This window comes from Bombyx mori, chromosome 21 (genome assembly GCF_030269925.1).
Source record: "Bombyx mori chromosome 21, ASM3026992v2".
NCBI classification, from domain to species: domain Eukaryota; kingdom Metazoa; phylum Arthropoda; class Insecta; order Lepidoptera; family Bombycidae; genus Bombyx; species Bombyx mori.
This window is the reverse complement of record NC_085127.1, coordinates 2,480,277-2,504,531: the sequence shown is the minus strand read 5'-3', so window position 1 is coordinate 2,504,531 and position 24,255 is coordinate 2,480,277. Positions and strand designations below refer to the sequence as shown.

Here is a 24,255-nt window from a genome sequence, read left to right as displayed (position 1 = left end):
TATATACATGAAGAATATAACTAAGCCACATTAAAACTAAAACCCGCCCAAAATCTTTGATTAGGGTAAATAGACTGAAGAAGACATGAATGGAGTGTGTGAACGAAGATGAGAGAGAGAGAGAGAACGGAATAGAAAAGTTTACTGTACCGACCTCACCTAGTGAGGAGTGGAGGCAAAGAAGAAGAAGAAACAGGCTGAAGAACTTAAATCCCATCAGGTGTTTAGTAATTATTGAAGTCAAGCATTTGTGTAATGACGTAAATGACAACAACCATCTTAGGATCGAAAGTCTCCAATTAATCTTATATTTGCTAAAAACTTACACGTGTGTATTGCAAATTTAATTATCTGTGCCGCCTAAGCTATGGATATTCATGAGTGCCAACACTAAAAAAACACAATGTTCCGAATTCAAAAGACGAGTTCTATAAGCCCTGACTCGATTCGTCGGCTACGATAACGAATGCGAATTTTGAAATATGCCGAAACTTTTTCGTTCAAGTTTCGATCCGTGCTTGTTTTACGTTCATTACCGGGTAACCTTTACGTACGGATGGTATGACAGTTTTAATGTTGCCGTACGTATTTACTTGGGGCGCCGTCGGCAAACCGAGCTTCTATCTCTTCTGAACCTCATAAGGATTATAATCAACGAAAGTTGCTGGTAGGACTTCTTGTGAGTCCGCAGGGGTACGTACCACCACCCCGCCTATTTCTGCCGTGAAGCAGCGTTTCGGTTTGAAGGGTGGGGCAGCCGTTGTAACCATACTGAGACCTTAAAATTTATATCTCAAGGTGGGTGGCGCATTTACGTTGTAGATGTTTATGGGCTCCAGTAACCACTTAACACCAGGTGGGCTGTGAGCTCGTCCACTCATCTAAGCAATAAATAAAAAAAACTTTATCATTACCTAATTTGATATAATAAAAAAAAACCTAAATTAAAAATCACCTTTTAAATCTACTTAGCATTACTTTGTTACACTTCAAATTCAGTATGTAAGTATATGAAGATCTGCTTATAAGGAAATCTTTTTGTGTTTGGTTTTCTCGAGTAGTAGTTTTTTTTTAAGTTAACTTTAAATCTCCCTTTTATATTTTCATTATATTATTACCGAAGTTATATTTTGATTCGTTTCTGAAGTTGCGTGGTCACAGACGACTAATGTGTCAAACTGTGGACGGAGTTTTAATTAAGTCCTGGTTAGTCCTATTATAAAATTATGCATTTTCTCCGCAATATCGCACTTAACCATACAAGAGAATTAGGGAACGTTAACTGAAATGTGTGCGCTGCTGGCGCCATCTGTTATTCTAGGCACACAAACGTCTATGGCCATGAATGAACCAGAACGCATGCGCACTACTAATCGATCCACAACAGCCGACAATAAATAATGTATTTGACTTCATGCTAAAAAATATATAATATATTTTGCTATCGATTCCTCATGTCAGTTACATTAAACGGAAATAATGGAATTCTAAATTCAATTTCTTTACAAATTACCATCGAAAACTATATGAAAACAGTTCTGAATTGTTTTTAAATTTGATGCGTATTTCAATAACAATTAAATTTTAATTTGTACTCTTTTAAACTCTATCCGTTTATGAGTCAAAATAAGCCTAAACTCACTATTTTCATGCAAACACAAACGAGTGGTTTCAGTAATAAATTGTCAATTTCGGAGTCGGCGCAGTTGCGTTGTGTTCACCGCGCTTTCCCGCCAGTAGCGGCGCCACTGTCGCGCGCACCTCTCGGGCGTGCTGTCAAAATTTCCATTTACAATAATACTTTTTTATTTACAAACCCATTTACAAATTCTAATTTACAATAATTAAATACAAAGAAAATGCATCACGAAAACACTTTATGAATGTTACGTGCCAAATTTTTTACGTGTGATCGGAAAAAAAATGTCTAAAGCTATTTTTGTCGTGTTTTTTTGTAGTTTTACTGTATGTTACGCGAATCCTGACGCGAAGAGGCTTTATGATGACTTACTGAGTAACTACAATAGACTGATTCGACCTGTTGATAAAAATAACAACACCGTACTAGTGAAGCTTGGGCTACGTCTATCCCAGTTGATTGATCTGGTAAGTGTTTTCTAAACAATCCAATATCTTAATTAAATACTAAATTAAAAATTAACATGTTTATGTTCTGTCTGTGAAAAAAAGGCATGTAAACGAATATGACTAAAGTTTCAAATATTACAGAACCTTATTACAATTTTAATTATAAAATACACAGTATTAACCCACTGAGTTTCTCGCCGAATCTTCTCAGTGGTTTGCGCTTCCGACGCGGTGATAGATTCAGCGAAGCAATGCTTTTGCTAGAGAGTCTGTGTTAACAATTTTTGGGCTCGTGAGCTCTCAGACGCGTAAATAAAATAGCCCCTTAGGCTACCAACGATTAAGTAAGAAAACAAAGACAATATAAATCGATGTCAAAGTAATATTTTATCGATATTTTTGTGCAATATCGATTGACTGACCCGAAATAAGGCAACTGGAGCCTATAGATATCTCATCGCAAATACTATCTTACGAAGATAAAAGTGATAATTCCTTTGATATTAAAAAGGGAGTGGTCCCCCTAAATATCGGAGCTTAATAGCTACGTAGCTGAAATAGCCCGGACGTTGGTACTGGCATATCTGGACGAAGACACTTGACGTGTTTCCCAATAAACGAAATTCGATGATAATAATTTACATTTCAAGTTTAAATTACTTTTATGTATTACATTTTCTATTATGTTACTGAAAGATATATAAAACGTATTTTTATTATTTATATTATCTATGTCAATTATTTTTCGACAACGACATGTTAGTCGAATAAAATAATTTATTAGCAAAATACATACAATTGACTGATTGTATCACACAGTTCACAGGTCGTCTTATTTACTAGAAGTTACAGCGGGTAGGAACAGTTTTGTACGTGTTTAAACTTCGCAAACATATATGTTGGACGTATACACTATAGTGTTGGAGCTCGTTAGCTGGTTAAACATGACTGCCCTGAATTTAGATCGAAATCATCTCCAAGAGTAGAAGTTTCTAGACGAATTCCGTCTTCGAAGCGACTAGCCATGTATCACTACATAGTATAAAACAAAGTCGCTTTCTCTGTCCCTATATCTGTCTGTCCCTATGTATACTTGAATCTTTAAAACTACGCAACGGATTTTGATGCGGTTTGTTTTAGTAGATAGAGTGATTGAAGAGGAAGGTTTATATGTATAATAATATCCATTAAATAGTAGTGAAATCAATAATAAATTACAGTTTCCGAAGCGAAGCGAGGGCGGGTCGCTAGTTTATTATATAATAATCAATAGTACCAACAGATCGATTGCTAGTTCAGAAAGAATAATTTCTATAGGTACAAAACTCAATGCGAATACTCGTAAACCAAAAAGGGAAATTGAAAAATAATACAATACAATGAAAAAAACTATAAATTAAAACAACCACATAAGTACCTCAAATAATTGCTTACAATACAATAATCATTACATTTTTTCAGTCCGATCCATTAGTTCTAAGGACTGTGGTTTATCTTGATCGGTGACATAGACAAAAAAATGATGTTCAAATGTAATGTCTATATCATCCTGCTTGCGTAGATAATTACGACCCTCAGTGCTGAAGTTCGTGGCCTCCCTGAATTACTTTCACCTAAATTATCCTGAGACAGCCCTATTTATTCTTGGTTACGTGGATGGCATCATAGACATACATCTTTTTCTTGGTCAGCCTCTTCATTGTTGAAAGCTGTGTCACTTGAAACGTCGATCACTCTATGCGCTGTGCTTCTCCACGTCTTCCTGTCCTCAACGGTCTTTATAGCCTCAATTATTGGAAGACCGGTGAGCGTCTTTACCAGATCTGACCAGCGGGTAAATGAGCGACCGCGTGATATTCTCCCGTCAACCTGACTTACTACCATCAGCTTCTCAAGGTTATCATGGTCTCAACGATCATACACACGTATGATATTGAAGTTGAAATAAATTCGATTTGAATTTGTTTGTAAGCCGCAGAAACTTTTATACGTGACTTGACGAGGAAAATATTAAGTAATTTTAAGTTCTATTTGAGGTATAAAGAAAATAATTATTCGGGTATACATTTTTTTTATGATTTTTTTATTGATAAAAATAATAAAAGACTAGTTTACAAAGTTATCAACTTTATTTTATTCACAATGATTTATAAAAAATATATAATAAAAAATATGTTATTTTTATACGTTATTACAAAGTTAAGTCGTACACTGTGTGCATTACTAATAAAAGTCTTACGTTACGGACGCTTTTTCCTGGTTAGGGTACGCCTGGCGGACCCCGCCTACGGGCGACGGACCGTCGAGCCGGTCCTCTCGGAATGGGTGAATCGCGACTGAGGACGTCTCACCTTCCGAGCGACACAGGTGCTCACGGGACACGGCTGTTTCGGTCGCTACCTGCACCTCGTCGCCCGGAGGGAGCCTACGCCGAAGTGCCACCACTGCAGTGGCTGCAACGAGGACACGGTGGAGCACACGCTCGCGTACTGCACCACTTTCGCGGAGCAGCGCCGCGTCCTCGTTGCAAAAATAGGACCGGACTTGTCGCTTCCGACCGTCGTGGCTACGATGCTCGGCAGCGACGAGTCCTGGCAGGCGATGCTCGACTTCTGCGAGTCCACCATCTCGCAGAAGGAGGCGGCGGAACGGGAGAGGGAGAGCTCTTCTTCCCTCTCGGCGCCGTGCCGCCGCCGTCGAGCCGGGGTTCGGAGGAGGGCGTTTGTCCAGCTCCAGCCCCTATGAGGAGGCAGTCTCCTCCCGGTGATGGTCACGGGGCGACCTAAGGGGGTTGAGGCTGCGCCGCACGCTACCGTCACTCTAGCGCGCTGGCACCAGGAGGACGGGACGGCGCGTCGGCGGCTGCGGACTGCGATGCGGTCCGCATTTTCGTCGTCGCTGTCGTCGCCGAACATACTGTTGAAGAGCAACCCGGTCGGCGGTGTATCGCGTTCCGACCCGGCAGGCTGGTTCTGGCCCAGCGGGGTATCCCGGAACACCAGCGGCACCGCCCGGGCGGCCTGGTAGGGCCGCCGTACCGCGGAGACCGACGTCGTTGGTCGTCGACTATCGCCTCGACGACCCGTCGGTCGGGCGTCCTCGGGGTGGCGCCGCGTGTCTGGTTGTAGTGTTGACCGCGGGAACCCCCCTACTCTGAACGGGTTCTGACCCCGGACGGAGATCGGACGTCGGGTGTAAGAGTGCAGGGGAGTCGTTTAGTGGGTGGGCCCTAAAATCCTTGGGCCTGCGATCTGCTCTCAACACCTGCAGATCGTTGAGTCTCACATACCCCGCGCGCCCCCTAGGCGCGGGGACCTCGTAGGAGGTTCGGCCCCCGGCCCGAAAAAAAAAAAAAAAAAAAAAAAAAAAACCCCTCCGCATCGTCCCATAAGAAACTTCGTTCCAAAAAATACAATATTCAAAATAACATTTGACTTTGATTTTTTCATCATCAGCCTGTATGTCTCCACTACGGGATGTAGGCTTCTTCCACAGTCCACCACAATGAACGACCCTCCGCATTCCGCATCCACTTTTTCCCAGCATATCGCTTTGAATTTTTAATGATGCCTAATTATCATGATTAATTGTGTATGATACTATTACGCCACTATCTATTCTAATATTATAAAGCTGAAGAGTTTGTTTGTTTGAACGCGCTAATCTCAAGAACTGCTGGTCCGATTTGAAAAATTATTTCAGTGTTAAATAGCCCATTTATTGAGGAAGGCTATAGGCTGTATTACATCATGATAAGACCAATACAAGTGGAGCATCAGTAAATAATGTTTCAAAATAGGGGTTTAAATAGCTCCTTAACATTCTATAATTCAAAAATATTTTCACTTTCTACGTAAGTAAATTGGGGGGGGGGTAAAATTTTGCGTTATGACAAAGTAACTGTTTCACGCGGACGAAGTCGCGGCCAAAAGCTAGTTACGCCATAAATAGACACAGAAACACAGCAAGCTAAGTCACTGTCTAGCTTTACTTAAGCCACTGAACCAAGAGGGAACCACGCAAACAGGGTAACAAAACTTACCCTTAAATTACATCTAAACTTGTGCATTGAATTCCACACGTGGGACGGTAGCGTGGAATCTTAACTATCGCATAAAGGGCTCCTTGGTACGCGAACTGTAACTATGTTTCCAAATTGTATCCATGTTGGCGGTATTTTATACGCTTTATATTAAGCTTGTCGTGCTGTGTGAACAAAAAGAAATACGTTCTTTACTATTGTATAATACAGGTATCCATCCTATAACACGATATTTAACACGAAAACTAGACCCTATCTTGGATCCGTAATAGATCATTTCAAATATATTCTTAATATTGACTCCCAAATAAAACGAAATTGAAGCTGCGGGAGAAATCTAATATCTTGAAGGAGATACCTTATAGCATTATACAGCTCGTGTCACAGTAGAGCTGAATCCATCTACCATTTCTTCGTACTGCTGCTTGCGTACTTCGAGTGTTGGAGGTGCGTGCTTGTAGGTCAGTTCCGCATGCCAGACACGGTCGAAGGCTCTCTCGATATTGAGAAAGACTGCGGCCGCGTACTGGCGTGCATTGGACCGATCCGCCAAGAGGTGTACAATGCGAACCAATTGCAGCGTTGTCGAGTGACCGTTACGAAACCCGAATTGCCGCACATTTTTCTCAGACCCGCTGAAAATGATGTGCAGCGACATCCTTCTCAGCAGCAGCCGCTCGAACAACTTGCCCATATGCGACAACAGGATGATCGGAAGATAACTGGGCTGCAATTGTCTGTCTTGTATTTAAATGAACACAATTTGGAATACTTTCAGCTTAACAACCATAGATTTAAACAAAGCTCAATTAATTAATCATGCCTAGCATGTAGTGTTGATGCCAATCGTGTATGACACTACAAGTCCTTGTCACTTCTAAGACGACAGATCGAATATTCATTGGCCAATTGACTTACAACAGCCGAATTAGGACACCGTGTTCGTTTAACTTAAGTGTCCTATTGTGATTGCTTCTGTCGCTTCTATAACTTGATGCGTCTGTATTTCGCCCCGCCAATTGTCATCGACTTTCATAGCTGATTCACTGCTTTATTTTAAATGCAAAGTACTATTAAATGTACTTAGGAATTACAGTTTAATTTTAAAACCACCTATGAATAAGCTCGTAGAACTCATAAAATATATTGACGCTTGAAAGGCAAACGTGACTAAGCGACAATGCGTGAACTTTACAGTAGACTAATTTAAATCTGAAATACCTGAAAAAAATACTATTTTAACGAATCTAGCTGAAGGATTGAAATGATTTTAATAGACCTAGAAATACACTATCACTTATGCACAAAGCAGTTATTGTCGCTTAGTCACGTTTGCCTTTCAAGCGTCGATATGTAGTGTATAAATACAATCTAAAGCTGAAAAACAATTGAAAAACTATTAGATGTTCTAGCCCAAAATAAAATAAATAAACTGTACATAAGGACACAAAAAATATTCAGTGTCTAACTGAAGTTAAATATCGGTCGAGCATTACACATGAATCGACAACTTATTTTGACTGTACCAAATAAATAGCATGAATGATTATTTTTAAATGTTCTCTCTCTATCTATCTAGATTTTCGGGCCCTCTGAAGTAGCAAATAATGAACACCTATTATTATTAATCGTGACAATAACAAAAATATAAGTCTTTTGTCTTGACACAATTCACAGCTGTAGTAAAAACCAAATAATCAGGCTTAGAAATTACGAAGACAATAGTTGAGTATCATAAAAAGTAATTTAAAAATTTTGTTAAAAAGATGATGAGCCGTCGTTGTATAATGTAGTTTAGTTAAAATTGTTAATTAGTGCATATGTAAACACACGCCGTCACCGGCTCGCATCACTCATATGCTATATAGAAATCTGTTTATTAATTATAAGTTATTAAACCTAATAAAAGTCTTGAATAAACTTTCTACCGGGCCCGGGATTCACGCCCCGATAAAATCTGGAAGTAAAAAATATATTTGGAAAAACAAAAAAAGTAAAACCCCCTATTCGGCCGAGAATAATTCTCCAACGGATTACCGAAAAGCGGAAATATCCTACGACAATCTAGATCGAATCGAAAAAAAAGAGATATTCTTACATTTCCGTACTAAATTCGACATAATACAAGGTGACGAAAACGACCTTTCTATAACAGAATTCTGTGGGACCAGTAAACATGAATCACTGGTTAAACGGCCATGAGGACTACTAGACTTGTCTTGGGCGGAGAGGCTAGGGACGTTACTGTAACTAGATCGATTAATAGTGTTGGCTATCGTGTGATTGTACCGAAATGAGAGAATGGAATTTTGGAAAGGTTGTATATTTAATATTAAATTTTGATGCAAAAAATCATTGGTAATTAGTATTCCTATATATTTTTATTCCTTATGATAATGGTACGCTTAATTTTGATATATCAAAAGAGAGATATCATGTATGCATAATTCTTATTTTGCCTTGGTAAAATTACTTACGTAACATTAGTTTCCGGAAAAGAATATCGAATGTATTTTTCAATCCAAATTCTGTTGAATCAAGAAATTGAGACGATTCAAACTACTTCAAACGATCCTCTTCCCTATTATGCTTTTTGGTATTCCAACGTGCTTCCACGACATCGTTTACTATAGACACATTTATTTTGATGAGCCAGGGAATTTGTTGGATCGCGGCCAAGATAAGAAAATCGATGGGCCACCAAGGAAATTTGGGTTAGTCTTAAGATTCAGTGGTTAACTTTCCGTTTGTACGTGAGCACTGTAATGCATCCCAATTAGGGCTGTCCAATAAAAGCGTCTTATTGAATGAGGTTTATGTCATTATCAACATCTAAAGGCTTTTTTTGTTTTTCTGACTCTTTCGTATCTTCAATTGCCTCCGAAGGTATACAAATAGGTGGTTTCTGGTGCTCACGAACATAGCATTTGAACTTCAACTAATGGTTTTCAAACCTTGATTTAAGAAAGGAGATGTCAGAGTCGTGACAATCCGATGTGAGTTTGAATTTTGAAGTTGATGAAAGACCTTGCGATACAAGTTTGATCATTTGAGGAATGACTGTTGGTAGAACTATGATACGCCTATTTTTTCCTTGCTATCCTATACTCTATAAATAATCCGAGGTGTTCTTACCACGATTCTTTTTGATTCGATTCTTCGAATTTCGAAATTTGTAGAGTTACCGATATTTGAACGCCATTGCAAAGGAAACAAAAACGGGATCATGGGTAGATTGAATGCTCAATCTAGCGCGCTGTCTAAGATATGTAAAAAGTTGGATCTCAACCACTAGCGAACCCAATTAATTAATGAAACGAATTTTAAATTGTTTGGCATTTAAATATTTCTTTTGTTACAGAATTTGAAAGATCAAATATTAACGACTAACGTATGGTTGGAGCACGTAAGTACTGAAATTCTCTATTCTAAAATATCCTGCATATTTTTCCCAACAACTCAAATTGTATCTTCTTCTAATGTCATAGGAATGGGAAGACCATAAGTTCAAATGGGATCCCTTGGAGTATGGTGGTGTAAGGGAGCTCTATGTGCCATCTGAACATATCTGGCTGCCAGATATAGTGCTTTATAACAAGTAAGTTCAGTATATTCGTATCGTGCCTGGTTCGTTTTGGAGTAATATTGAACTGATAGTCTTAAGTAATATAGGCATTATCTTAATCCAATAAAAAACTCAACGGCATTGTGTAACGAGGATAACAAATCTAATTAAAGACTTAACTTACCTTCTGTAATCATTTGAGTCAGGGCAAAATTGAATGGATTATAAACAATAAGATGTGTAGCTTATTTCTTAGGTGGCTGAGCGGTGGTAAAACGTCGTTTGAGGCCGTTCGGGTAGGTATCGCCCTGCCTATTGCTGCCGTGAAGCAGTAATACGTTTCGGTTTGAAGGGTAGGGTAGCCATTAAACTTTGACCTTATAACTCATGTCCAAGGTGGGTGGCGGCATTTATGTTGCAGATGTTCCTGGACTCTGGTAACCACTAAGCACTAGGCTCGTAAGCCGTAACTTCGATCACCCATCTAAGTAATCAAAATAAACTAAAATAATGTTGGAATATTATAATTGATTTCAACTTATATCCCGCTGAGCTTGTGACTCAAAGCTCAGATATTATTAAATTCAAATAGCTCAGAATCAGATAACAATACAAAACCTAGGTTGATATAGTAGATCAATTTTATACTGTGCAATATTAAAAAAAACGTCGTAAATGATAAATCACTATATTTTACTCGTCTTTTTAGATTACTTCGTTTGTCATAAGGGCAGGTTTTATAACTCACCTAGATTTGACCGATTGCTGAACAAGCTCACAACCAGAATTAGTCCACCAAGAGATAAGATTTCAATTTATATTTAAATAATGTTGGTCTTAAACTAGGACCCCTGAGCTGTCGAAGTAGACAATATGGTTTTATTTAACCCAACTAACCCAAATACAAATGTATTACCCAAACTCCAATTTGCCAATAAACGCGATAATCCCAAATACTGTAATAACCGGAACTGAAATTGCATGTTGTAATATCACATCCTTCCCAACTTGGTCGTACAATGCGATTTCCCGGTGCCTAATGCTCGCAGCTACGGTCGAAGTTATACTAAGTACTACGCCGATATTAATTAAGCAATTACATTGGGAATAGCTTGAAGAATTATCTAACGTTGTTAGGTTGAAAATGTTATTTGAAAATAGTTAAATAAGTAGAAGATAAATTTTTAAGACTATTTATAATATATTGAAGTAATTCGTGGATATTTGGACATTGTGATAAGATTATCTAAAAATGTATATATTCCATGATACCACGAGATAAAGCTAAATGAGTAATTTTTATTTATGCCGACGACTGGAGAAATCCGAAGAAAATACTTGTTCAATTGGGTGCTTTAGAATCTGTATCAAGATTTAGAAAGAAAAAATTCCGCAGTAAATTAATTAAGAGCACACAATGTTGACGAGAAAACGTTAGGAAGTGATACATCAAGCCACGTCATAACAAACCAGCAACTATTAATCATAAAGGATGGTTGGAAACGCACGTGCTAGCTCAAACGATGTATGGCTGCCTTATATATTGTTTTCCTTCTTCATAATCTTTGACAGACAGTGCTCAGGGCCCATTAAACATAAATAGCACTGTCCGTCTTGAAACAAAAGCTTTAAAATCACTATAATTGCAGATTTGGTTATCCTGTAAAAACTTTTCTGGAGCACAGCGATAATTATGACAAATAAAATGTGGACTGAGTAATAAAGAGATATTACTTTTAGATGGTCAACGTTTATTAATAATCATCATAAAATTACGAGAATACGTGTTAGGCACATCATTCTTTCGAAAAATCAAAATCACCTACATGAGTACTGGGCAACGATTCTGTGTGTTATGGCCAAAGGTAATATGCCCATATTGGCTTGCCATCCGATTTTCTACAAGTTCCTGAAACGGCTTCCCGCCGTCGACCCCTTGTAGTACCATCACCAGAAAACCCAAACCATTCCAAAAAAAGAAATAAACCAAAAAAGGAGTCACCGAAACTAAGCATATGATTATCTTCTCATATATTTATTTACGATCAGCCATAAATAGCAATACATTACGATTCGTTTTGATGTCTCCGTACTCCGCACCGAATTTGATTACTTCTTGTACATTTGCGGGAGATAAATAAAATAAAACATGATCCTGCACTTTTGTTCGAACCGTAAAATTTTTAATGGCATTCGAAGATCTTTCTAATTTTGCTACCTAAATATCTTCGGTTTTTGTTTGGTAATCTATAGATGCATAGTAGGTTTATGCTGCAACCCAATCACATGTATGAGCTTGATGGCTGAAACAACTTTTACACAGTATTGAGATTATAATCTATCACCTTAAGTTGGGTGAAATTCATGTCATTTGTATCTATAGATTACCAAACCAAGTAGTGGTGTCCAAGTTGAAGTCGTCGTGGCCTAAAGAAACGTCCAAAGGATTCGTATCTTGGGATGCAACAGTGTGCGAGCCCCGCAGGCGGGTACCAATTTTTCTGATGAAATACGTACCTAATTAACAATTAACGACGTTCACGATTGACTTCCACGGTGAAGGAATAACATCGTGTAATTAAAATAAAACCTGCAAAATTATAATTTGCGTAATTACTGGTGGTAGGACCTCTTGTGAGTCCGTACGGGTAGCTACCACCACCCTGCCTATTTCAGCCGTGAAGCAGTAATGCGTTTCGGTTTGAAAGGTAGGGGCAGTCGCTGTAACTATACTGAGAACTTAGAGGTCATATCTCAAGGTGGGTGGCGGCATTTACGTTATAGATGTCTATGGGCTCCGGTAACCACTTAATACCATCTATGCAGTAGAAAATAAAAATAAAATATTAGGACCAAACAGTGACCAAATCTGCCAATTTATGAAAATAACAATCCACACTTTTGTTCAGTGCCGATGGTGAGTATGTTGTGACGACTATGACGAAAGCTGTGCTGCACCACAATGGAAAAGTGCTTTGGACTCCACCGGCCATCTTCAAGTCCTCCTGCGAGATCGACGTTCGATACTTCCCGTTCGATCAACAGACTTGCTTCTTGAAATTCGGATCTTGGAGCTATGATGGTGATCAGGTACAGCTTAATATAATTTTTGGATTGTAACGAAAATTCCGCTATTATTTGGAAACACTGTGTGCCCGTAATAAAAGCAACCTCGTAAATATCACCAATCTAACTATTTCTACCAACTTTACTGGTGGTAGGATCTCTTGTCAGTGCGCACGGGTAGGTACCACCACCCTGCCTATTTCTGCCGTGAAGCAGTAATGCGTTTCGGTTTGAAGGGTGGGGCAGCCGTTGTAACTATACTGAGACCTTAGAACTTATATCTCAAGGTGAGTGGCGTATTTACGTTGTAGATGTCTATGGGCTACAGTAACCATTTAACACCAGGTGGGCTGTAAGTTCGTCCACCCATTAAAGCAATAAAAAAATTACTACTAAGCAGGTATACATTCCGGTTTTAAGACAAGTGTTATTCAATTCAATTCACACACATCTATGATACTGTATTTTTGTGCTTTTATATAACGAATTCTATAAAATGGTATGGTAGGTCAAGTAAATTTTATATTCACTCATCTATACTAATATTATAAAGAGGAAAGATTTGTTTGTTTGTTTGTTTCGAATAGGCTCCGAAACTACTGGACCGATTTGAAAAATTCTTTTTCCATTAGAAGCCGACATTGTCCCTGATGAACATAGGCAGGCTACTTTTTTAAAAAAAATTTTTTTTTTTGGTTTCATGTGTGGTGTTTTAATGTTTCCGAAGCGAAGCGAGGGCGGGTCGCTAGTACTGATATAAATTAAGAAATTGCTTCTTATGATCTAATTTATTTTAACAACACGGATGATGGGGAGTAAGAATATATAAAACAAGAAGATATCGCCAATTATAACTTATAAGTGATCACATAATCGATAGAGGTTTTGCTTTAGAAGAACCAAGTGAATTAAAAAATACACCCGTCACCGATTGAGAGATGAGTTCAGAATAGTTACATCAATTTTTAAGGTTGTTAGTGAGCTCTAATATAAGCAGAAAACGGATACGGCATTAGATAATTTTTATAGTGTGTGCTAAGAGGATTTTCTCAACAGATCGACTTAAAACATATCAACCAAAAAAAGGGGGACATGGTCGAAGTTGGTATCGACCTTCGCGAGTACTACCCGTCAGTGGAATGGGATATTCTCGGAGTACCGGCTGAGAGACACGAGAGGTATTACCCCTGCTGTCAGGAACCGTATCCGGGTAAGTTTTCACGCCACCTTTTACCCAAATGCCCATAAAATAAAAAGTAAGATATATAATTTCAGTCAAAGAAATTTAGTTTGAAGATTAATTAATGAATCATCGTCATCATTCTCCTGTCCTTCTACCAGTCACCTGGGGTCAGCGCATCGTGTTTTCTTCTTCCATACTCTTCTATCATATACCATTTCTTCTCTCACTCCCCTCTTACACATATCGTCTTTCACAACCCATCACGTAATCTATCCATTTTTTCTTAGGTCTACACCTCTTTCTTAAGATTAATTAATGGATAATGGTACTAAAATCAACATGTAAATTGCATAGTCATTTGGGGATGGGTGTTCATGGTATGCATGAACACTTTTTCTATCCAAAATCTATAATATTATTAACTAACATAGAAATCAATTCAGATTCTCCTTAGGCCTCTTATTTCAAAGCTTAGCATTAAATTCGGTTACCATAGAGGACTTCAGTATACTTTTAGTCAAGGAGGACTTTGGACGAATGTAAGTGCTACACCCAAATTTCTCCTTCATAGAATATCAGAACTACCAGAAAGGTTTTTTTATGAACTATCTAGTGTTTCGCGAATACCGTTGGAATTATTACCTATATGTATTAATAAACTCTAAATTTAATTGGCTTCAGTAATAACATATCACCAGACGTAAAGTGAGTTCATTTACGCATCAAGTACAATAAAATTTAAGAAATAAAAAATTCAACTTCACGTCTCAAGTTCTGTAGAAACACTTCGAATATCCCCAGTAGATATTTGTTTGCTATATCGCCAAGTTTCCCCTTCAACAGTCCTCAACGATACAGATACGGCATTTAAAATTCAAAACCCGTACACACGGAGCAACATAACAAGAGTTTAACCTGCAGGCGACAAGAACGCTGTAATTCAAGTTAGATAAGCGTCTTTGTACCGCCGTAATTTACGTTGGACGAGATTAGCTTTGTAGTGGTAGTTACCATGAGATCACGCTGCGAGATTGTCGCTTTTATTTTATTTATTTAGATACTTTTCTAGTTTTATACGAATCCAAATCTAACTTCTATTCAAATAGACATTTGTAAGTGCTTTTATATAATGATGATTTTACCAATGATTCTAAATGTAGTTTCATCATTGCGAAGAACTCAGAGCTTGTTCTTTATCATTTTTATTTTATTTTATTTATTAAGTTTGTGAATGAGCTCACGGCCCACCTGGTGTTAAGCGGTTACTGGAGCCCATAGACATCTACAACGTATATGCGCCACACACCTTAAGATATGAGTTGTAAGGTCTCAGTATAGTTACAACGGCTGCTCCACCCTTCAAACCGAAACGCATTACTGCTTTACGGTAGAAATAGGCAGGGCTGTGGTACCTACCCGTGCGGTCTCACAAGAGGTCCTACCACCAGTAATTACGCAAATTATAATTTTGCGGGTTTGATTTTTACTACACGATGTTATTCCTTCACCGTGGAAGTCAAGCGTGAATATTTGTTAAATACGTATTTCAGTAGAAAAATTGGTACCCGCCTGCGGGATTCGAACACCGGTGCATCGCTACATACGAATGCACCGGACGTCTTATCCTTTAGGCCACGACGACTTATTAGAAATATTTTAAATTAAGACTAAAAATAGTAATAGTAACAGAAACAGAGTTATTGTCTTAATACATTGCCAATCTCACATGTTAATCGTGTATCCTGTTTAAGAAACTGATCTGCGACCTCATTCTTATTGAGTGGCCACTACCAATTCATTTCTTCCGCAGAAATCACATCACATTTTACTGGTGGTAGGACCTCTTGTGAGTCCGCGCGGGTGGGTACCACCACCCTGCCTATTTCTGCCGTGAAGCAGTAATGCGTTTCGGTTTGAAGGGTGGGGCAGCCGTTGTAACTATACTGAGACCTTAGAACTTATATCTCAAGGTGGGTGGCGCATTTACGTTGTGGATATCTACGGGCTCCAGTAACCACTTAACACCAGGTGGGCTGTGAGCTCGTTCACCCATCTAAGCAATAAAAAAATAAAAAAAATAAAAAACTACAATTTTCTGCGTAACTTCTATTCTTGTCTCATGTGAGTCTGCACGTTTTGAAACTCGTCATGCCTTCCGGTTTGACCAGTAACTCAGCGATTATTACAATTTATAGTAGTACAAACTCATATTTGGAAGTAAAATAGATATATTAATTGCTCTTGTTAAATCGATTTAGCAGAAATTACAAAAAAAAAAAAACACAAAAAGAGAAGCTGGCTTCCTTCCAGTACATTTTACTGCTATTATTCTCGATGGTTATATAACACTTATCAAAGAAAAGCTTGTAAAATGCTAATTGGTTATTAATATTATATTATATATTCTTTTGTTGGTATACAATAAAGAATACTCTCTCGCCCTCTCTCTCTCTCTCTCTCTCTCTCTAGTATTTAAAAAAAGACAGCTAATATAGAATGTTCTTCAGCTGTCGCGAGTTGAAGGCATAACTAAAAATATTTTTACACTTTAATCTCGCATCTATTGTTTTTATTATCTCCTACCTTTTACAAAATTTACAACTTTCGTGATCACGAATTACTAAAGTACTATTCATGAACGTTTTAATATTGTACTAAGTACCGTACATTTTTTAGCAGAAATTTAACTATGGATCTTTCTATTAGAATTAAAAGCGTCTTTAATTAACAGAGTCAACACTTCACATTTTGTCATGAAGTAAGTGTACGATAATGGTATAGTCAAAATAATACTTATCATTGCTGTTCTCATTAATATTTTTTTACCCCAAATCAACAAACTATATTATTGCTTTTTTAAATATATTTCATAAACTCGTTTGCCGTCTAAAAAAGTTATTAATTGGAGTAGATAAATCTAATCAAAGTTTTAGAACTAAACGAATTACTCGGTTCGAACTTTGATCGTGTAATATGCTTACAAGAGTTATAAATATAGGTTAACAAGTTCCGAGGAGTTGCCCCTGAGAGATGGAGCGTATTTTAGGGATCTGTCCTAATTTACGAGTTTATGTATCTCAAATTTTGGACAAACAGGCCTGATAGAAATGAAATCTGCCGAATTTCCGTCGCTCCCATGTTATATACTAGCTACCTCCTAATTTTTACCATGAAGCAAGAATTTACTGGTGGAAGGACCTCTTGTGAGCCCGCACGGGTAGGTACCACCACCCCGCCTATTTCTGCCGTGAAGCAGTAATGCGTTTCGGTTTGAAGAGGGTGGGACAGCCGTTGTAACTATACTGGAGACCTTAGAACGTATATCTCAAGGTGGGTCGCGCATTTACGTTGTAGATGTCTATGGGCTCCAGTAACCACTTAACACCAGGTGGGCTGTGAGCTCGTCCAAATATCTAAGCAATACAAAAAAAAAAAATAGTTCGACAGTTATAATTAAAATACAATGAATCCTTTGAAGTCAGAAATCAAATTAGGTGTCGAGGACCGAGTTCTCATGACTAAGGAATTCATTAATTCAGCAATTGATAAAATTCTACGCATCAAGGTGTCGAGACCTTGATGCGTAGAATGTAACTTCGAAGGATGTGGTTTCAATTCATACACCGGGCAAACATTGTGTGATGAACAAGTTTGTTGGCTCTTTGCCTGAAACTTCAATATCTATATTATGCATTTATTTAACGCATATAAGTATCTAGTAGATGATGACCGAGCTTTGCTCGGTTTTTTTTTTTGATAACGCTATCTTGTTGTGTCTTTAAAGTGGTTAGTTGCCCTCAATTAAGAAAAATAATATTATTATTCGCCAATAGATGTCGGGAAGAGTTGATTATTGAAAACACGAACAAAACAACATTTTCTGAAAATAAATCGTAGCTAGATCTTGAAACTAGAAACTTTTATTTGTGAACAATACAGGTAAATGAAATTTTCAAATATTAATTTCAAATTAATTTCCAATACTCCAATTAATCACATAATCCTTTCTAATTTCCCAAATTCCATAAAAAATTGACCTCAGTCACTGAATTCATAAACACCGCCACTTTGTAATTTAAATTTAACCATCCCATAAATGCCTGAATTACAGAACAATTTACTGAATGGAGATAAAATTATAATGTAATACGCTTGTCGTACGACAATTTCCCTCGTAATTGTGGAATCTTCTATAACCCGAGGGGAATCTAAGCGTATAGCTCGAAGCACTTGTGTGTAATTATTTTCTTTCATTCAAGTCTTAGCTTAATAGCCCGCGTTGATGTGATTTCTTAATCTTACGTTCATTTCACAGATTTATTTTTATGTTCGTTTTACTAAAGGAAATCCTGCGAGACTCAAGTTATTCATTATATAAAATTTGTAGACAAATTAGCACAAACCTTATGTCTTATAGACGTAGTTAAAATTTTATGAAAAGACTAGCTGACCCGGCAGACTTCGTAGTGCCTTAATCGTTAAATTAAAGACCTAAACTTTTGTATAAAATAAACTTAAAACAAACAAAAGGAATCCGTCCGACGGGGGACACATCAAAGGAAAAACAAAATTGTTATTTTTATTTAATTCCGAACATTTTCATATTTATCTACCTTTTAAACCTTCTCTGGACTTCCACAAGTAATTCAAGACCAAAATTAGCCAAATCGGTCCAGCCGTTCTCCAGTTTTAGCGAGACTAACGAACAGCAATTCATTTTTATTAAATAGATAATCAATTTTAAGACTAAAACGAAAGTAACTTATATAAAATTCATTATTGAAATAATATAATAATTATAATGTAATAGAAAATCCGAAAAGATTAAGAAATAAAATTTCAAACATCACAACGCCATTAACCGTATTAGGGATTCTTTGCAGCATCGAATCCATCTCTTTCGTGTTTAACTTCGACTCCATTTTCCGTCCAATACTGTCTGGTGCTTTCTTATTGCCACAAGAACGCCTACAGTCGTTTACCGAATACCAATTAAACGGTATCATTAGTCAGTCTGTCTGTTCCCGAACCGCGTAAGTGGCAAACAGCTATTAAGACTCACCCGAATTGTTCGAGACCCTGCGTTTTGCGGTTTCAGAGATCCTGAAAAGCATTAGATAGTAATTTATCGATGATCGGAGTCTGGTCTGTTTACATTGTGCTAATGCGATCGGTGCGAGAATGAGGTATAGTCACAAAATCGTGAAGACGTCGTGGCCTAAGTGATAAGACGTCCGGTGCATTCGTGTTCAGTGATGCACCGGTGTTCGAATCCCAGGCGGGTACCAATTTTAATTTTTCTAATGTAATACGTACTCAACAAATGTTCACGATTGACTTCCACGGTGAAGGAATAACATCGTGTAATAAAAATCAAACCTGCAAAATTATAATTTGCGTAATTACTGGTGGTAGGACCCTTGTGAATCCGCGCGGATAGGTACCACCACCCTGCCTATTTCTGCCATGAAGCGGTAATGCGTTTCGGTTTGAAGGATGGGGCAGCCGTTGTAACTATACTTGAAACCTTAGAACTTATATCTCAAGGTGGGTGGCGCATTTACTTTGTAGATGTCTTGGGCTTCAGTAACCACTTAACACCAGGCTGTGAGCTCGTACACCCATCTAAGCAATAATTTTTTTTTTTATCATGTATGTATACTTAAGACCTTAGAACTTATATCTCAAGGTGGGTGGCGGCATTTACGTTATAGATGGGCTCCAGTAACCTCTTAACACGAGGTGGGCTGTGAGCTCGTCCACCCATTTAACCAATAAAATAATAATAATAATAAGTCACCTCGAATATTCCGTAACACATCTTCAAACTTGCAATCAATACATAAAGGAAAAAGCCGAGATCGTTCTTTAGTTTTACAATTATGTCCAGTATCTCAAAAGAAAGTAAAAACTTGGCGTTCTCAAGAAAATCTCTGTTTTCTTTACTAATCCACCCTCAGTACTCCGGATAGACAATAAGAAAATACTTAACAAAGAATGAAATGGACTCCTTTGTTCAGTTTCCTTATTTTGTAAATTGAAAACTTTCTTTATTACCACAACCGAATATTTTCTTGGTAAACGAAAATTCTCATGAAACTATGCTTTTGCTTTTTTATAATCGAAAGTTATACTCGCATTTTGTTTCTGATGATTTCAAAGGTGTTTTTAATTTGTTATTATTTTTTAAACTAAATTTCTCGTTTGTTTCAGATATCTTCTTTAACATCACACTACGTAGGAAAACCTTATTCTATACTGTCAACCTAATCGTACCGTGTGTGGGGATTTCGTATCTGTCAGTTTTAGTATTTTATCTGCCCGCTGATTCCGGTGAAAAGATAGCCCTCAGCATTTCCATTCTTCTCTCACAAACTATGTTTTTTCTGCTCATTTCCGAAATTATTCCCTCGACTTCTCTAGCTTTACCTTTATTAGGAAAATATTTGCTATTCACCATGCTGCTCGTTGGTTTATCTGTTGTTATAACTATAATAATACTGAATGTACATTATCGAAAGCCTAGTACCCACAAAATGGCTCCATGGGTCAGAAAGTTCTTTATAACAAAACTTCCAAAGTTGCTGCTGATGAGAGTGCCGAAAGATTTGTTGAGAGATTTGGCCGCGCAGAAGATTGCCGGTAGGAGTATGAAGAACAAGAATAAATTCAAAGATGCGCTAGCGGCTGCCGATCAGACTCATTCTAATGCTTCAAGTCCAGACTCGCTCAGACATCACATGCCTGGAGGATGTAATGGACTGCATACTACAACAGCGACAAACAGGTTCTTCTTATACTTATTTAAAGCTTCTTCTCAGTCGTACACTCCTGACGGAGTGTTCATGATTATGTAAGTCTTATTGCTTGGTTGCGGCTTTCGCGAGGCTTCTCCATCTCTTTCTATTTGTGGCGGTACATGTACATTCAATACGGGAACACTTAGTAGATGAGTTAATTAAGTCTGTCCAGCTTGTGGGTGATCGGCCGCGAGAGCGTTGACCGTCTATTTAAAGCTGTACTAGTACTTAATAATCCTAAAATGTACTATCATGGAAATTTATTGGTAATTATAACAGTGTTAGTCTATTAATACCCACAATAGCCTGTATAATTAACCGTGGCGATTTTATCGTGGTAAACGGATTCGATTCCTGTTTGGAATCAGTATTTAGTGTGTTTATGTTTGCATCGGAGTTTGACCACACTTCTCTGTGGCCTTATGTATGTTTTTTTTTATTGCTTATATGGTTGGACGAGCTCACAGCCCACCTGGTGTTAAGTGGTTACTGGAGCCCATAGACATCTACAACGTAAATGCGCCACCCACCTTGAGATATAAGTTCTAAGGTCTCAAGTATAGTTACGACGGCTGCCCTACCCTTCAAACCGACACGCATTACTGCTTCACGGCAGAAATAGGCAGGGTGGTGGTACCTACCCGCGCGAACTCACAAGAGGTCCTACCACCAGTAAGTAGTTTTTTGTGGTACTCAATATACATGACAAAATCCTGGCATGAAACCTGTGTATATGACATGCTTAACATATGTATTTACTGCATAGATAGATGAACGAGCTCACAGCCCACCTGGTTTTATGGTCCCATAGAGATCGCAACACGAATGCCGTCATCTTAAGACTTGAAGTTTATGTCTCAATTGTATAATAATAACGCAAATTATTATTTTTATCGGGTTTGATTTTTGGTACACGATGCTATTCCTTCACCGTGGAAGTAATTCGTAAACATGTGTTAAATATGGATTTTATTACAAAAATTGAAACCTGCCTGCGGGATTCAAACACCGGCTTAGCTGACATGTATTTGGAGTCTAATACTTAAAGCCTCGACGATTACAAATATATAGATACTTAATATATAAATATGTATAATGAGGGCACGGAATAGTTTTGTTTAAAGTATAAATCCAATAAAACGTCGCTTAACTTTGTAACAGATTTAGCGGTCTCGTTGGAGCATTAGGAAGCCTCGGTGCTGGATATAATGGTCTACCTTCCGTGATGTCAGGCCTCGATGATTCCTTGAGCGATGTGGTTCCGAGGAAGAAGTATCCGTTTGAATTAGAGAAAGCTATCCACAACGTCATGTTTATACAGCATCACATGCAGCGCCAAGATGAGTTTAATGCGGTTTGTATTAATACGTTTATTTTGGCTTTATGTATTATGACTTTTCACTGAATCACAACACATTCTCACCATCAACACAAGCTCTTTATCTTAAACTATTCATAATTTCAGGCTATATATTTTTGATTATGAACGAAGCTTTCTCATTAATTAGTTTATTTTAGTGGCGATTTTTTGCCAAAATTATCAATAAAATAGTCCGTAGTTGATTTTAACCACTAAAACCACTATTATAGCATATTATAAGTATATATTATTATAAGTATATATTTTAGGTATGAGATATTACCATTTTTCTTCTTACCTGTATCCCACATTATGTGGGGTCGGCGCACCATGTTCTTTTATCATGCTGTGCCCAAATCTATTTTTGGCATGATCTTTACGTCCAGCCGACTGCCTGACGTCATCTTTCCTTGTGTAATATCTCCATAAATCTATTGTAACATGCAATAGGGGTACTTTATCTATTTTTAGTTCTGTGATTTTCATTTTAGTATTATGAACATTCCCACTAAAATTTAGATTTTCTATTACCAAAAGATAAAATTATTACATTTTATTCGTATTTTTCTTTTATATTTCCCTAGTTATTAAATAGTTCTTATTTTGAAAATAATATCATTTGATAGAATTAATATTATGAGACATTACTATTCTGATTGCGACGTTGAAGTTGGCAGTGAGCAGGGCACATTGCTCGTAGAATGAATGGCCGTTGGGGCCGAAAAGTTCTTGAGTGGCGACCGCGTATCCGGAAGACGTAGCGTGGGTAGACCTCCCACAGGATGGACCAACGACCTATTGAGGTTGACGGGGATCCGCTGGATGTAAGCAGCGCAGGATCGATCTTTGTGGCGAGGCTTGGGGGATGTCTATGTCCAGCATTGGACCTATATAGACTAATAGAATAGAACTGTTATGATTAAAAATTAATTTTATTAAAAAAAAATACAGGAAGATCAAGACTGGGGATTTGTGGCTATGGTATTGGATCGTCTGTTCCTGTGGATCTTCACCATAGCTTCCATAGTTGGTACTTTCGCAATCCTATGCGAAGCCCCGTCTTTGTACGACGACACGAAGCCGATTGACATGATGCTGTCTTCTGTGGCCCAGCAGCAATATCTACCTGTCGACAGTGGGGATTCATAAGACTTTTTTCCTAGATTCTCTAAACTTCTTTAATAATTCACATTCAATAGATTACAAATGTGTTTGTTTTTGGTACCTTAAGTAATTCGATATTTAAGATTCCAAAATATGTATTAAAAAGCAACTGTAACATAGATCATGAAAGTATTTTACGGGAGTAAAAAAAGTGCCGAGTCTTATAGCATAAGACAAACCTCGGTACATTGGAAAGCATGGAAAGATGTAAAAGTCTTTAGCTTTAAGGCTAATATTAGCTCTGGCACTTTCGTATTATTTTGGTGTTGTTTTCTTAGTAGTGAGTTACCACTACAAAAAAAAACCGAAATAATAAAAAAACAAAACAATAACAAAACGTGATAAATTGCCAAATAAATTCTTCCAAGTTGCCAAGTCTTCAAGTAAATAATTAGCTGTTCGGTTATTTTCTATTAATTTATGAAAATTCTTTTGAAACAAGAGTTTTTATACAAATTAAATATCAGTAGACGAAGGGTTATTGATGGAATATTTTAGTGAAGCGAATTCTGAATTTATTGAAACGATTCGTGGGCAATCTATCTCATCTATAGACATAGTTTGATTACATAAACCTTGTCTGCAGTGCCAACAATAAAATTATAAAGTTTCAACTCAATTGGATAAGTAACGTCCGAATATATTTTATTGTACTAATTGGATGGACGGATAATTGGTCAATGTTTACCAGAAGTATTACAGTCGATTTCATGTCTCAATCTGGGTTCTCTCTGAGTTATCATCTCAGAAAACAGATTTTCGAATAATATATTGTTTTTCTTTAAAATTAGGTTACAAAAATCAATTAAATTTCATAAAATACCTACTTGTTACTTAATTAATATTCAAATTTGAATGTACGTGGCTATGGATAGCTATTAATCAAAACTGGCTGTGGTAGTGTAGGATTATTGAACATTTTATTAATAACTTAGAACTTATTGTAATTAGGATTTAATTATTAATAAAAATAATCACTGGTCAATA

The 24,255-nt window shown here is 37.4% G+C and overlaps 1 protein-coding gene across 1 annotated transcript; it reads left to right on the top strand.

Moving 5' to 3' along the window:
* Positions 1 to 1,762: 1,762 nt before the first annotated feature.
* Positions 1,763 to 23,443, top strand: nAChRa2 (nicotinic acetylcholine receptor subunit alpha 2). The gene is given in 8 exon segments (NM_001109927.1): positions 1,763 to 2,106; positions 9,492 to 9,536; positions 9,619 to 9,728; positions 12,605 to 12,785; positions 13,818 to 13,971; positions 20,158 to 20,731; positions 21,906 to 22,098; positions 23,056 to 23,443. Coding segments are annotated over 8 exon segments (1,638 nt in total). The 5' UTR covers positions 1,763 to 1,923; the 3' UTR covers positions 23,254 to 23,443.
* The last annotated feature ends 812 nt before the right edge of the window (positions 23,444 to 24,255 follow it).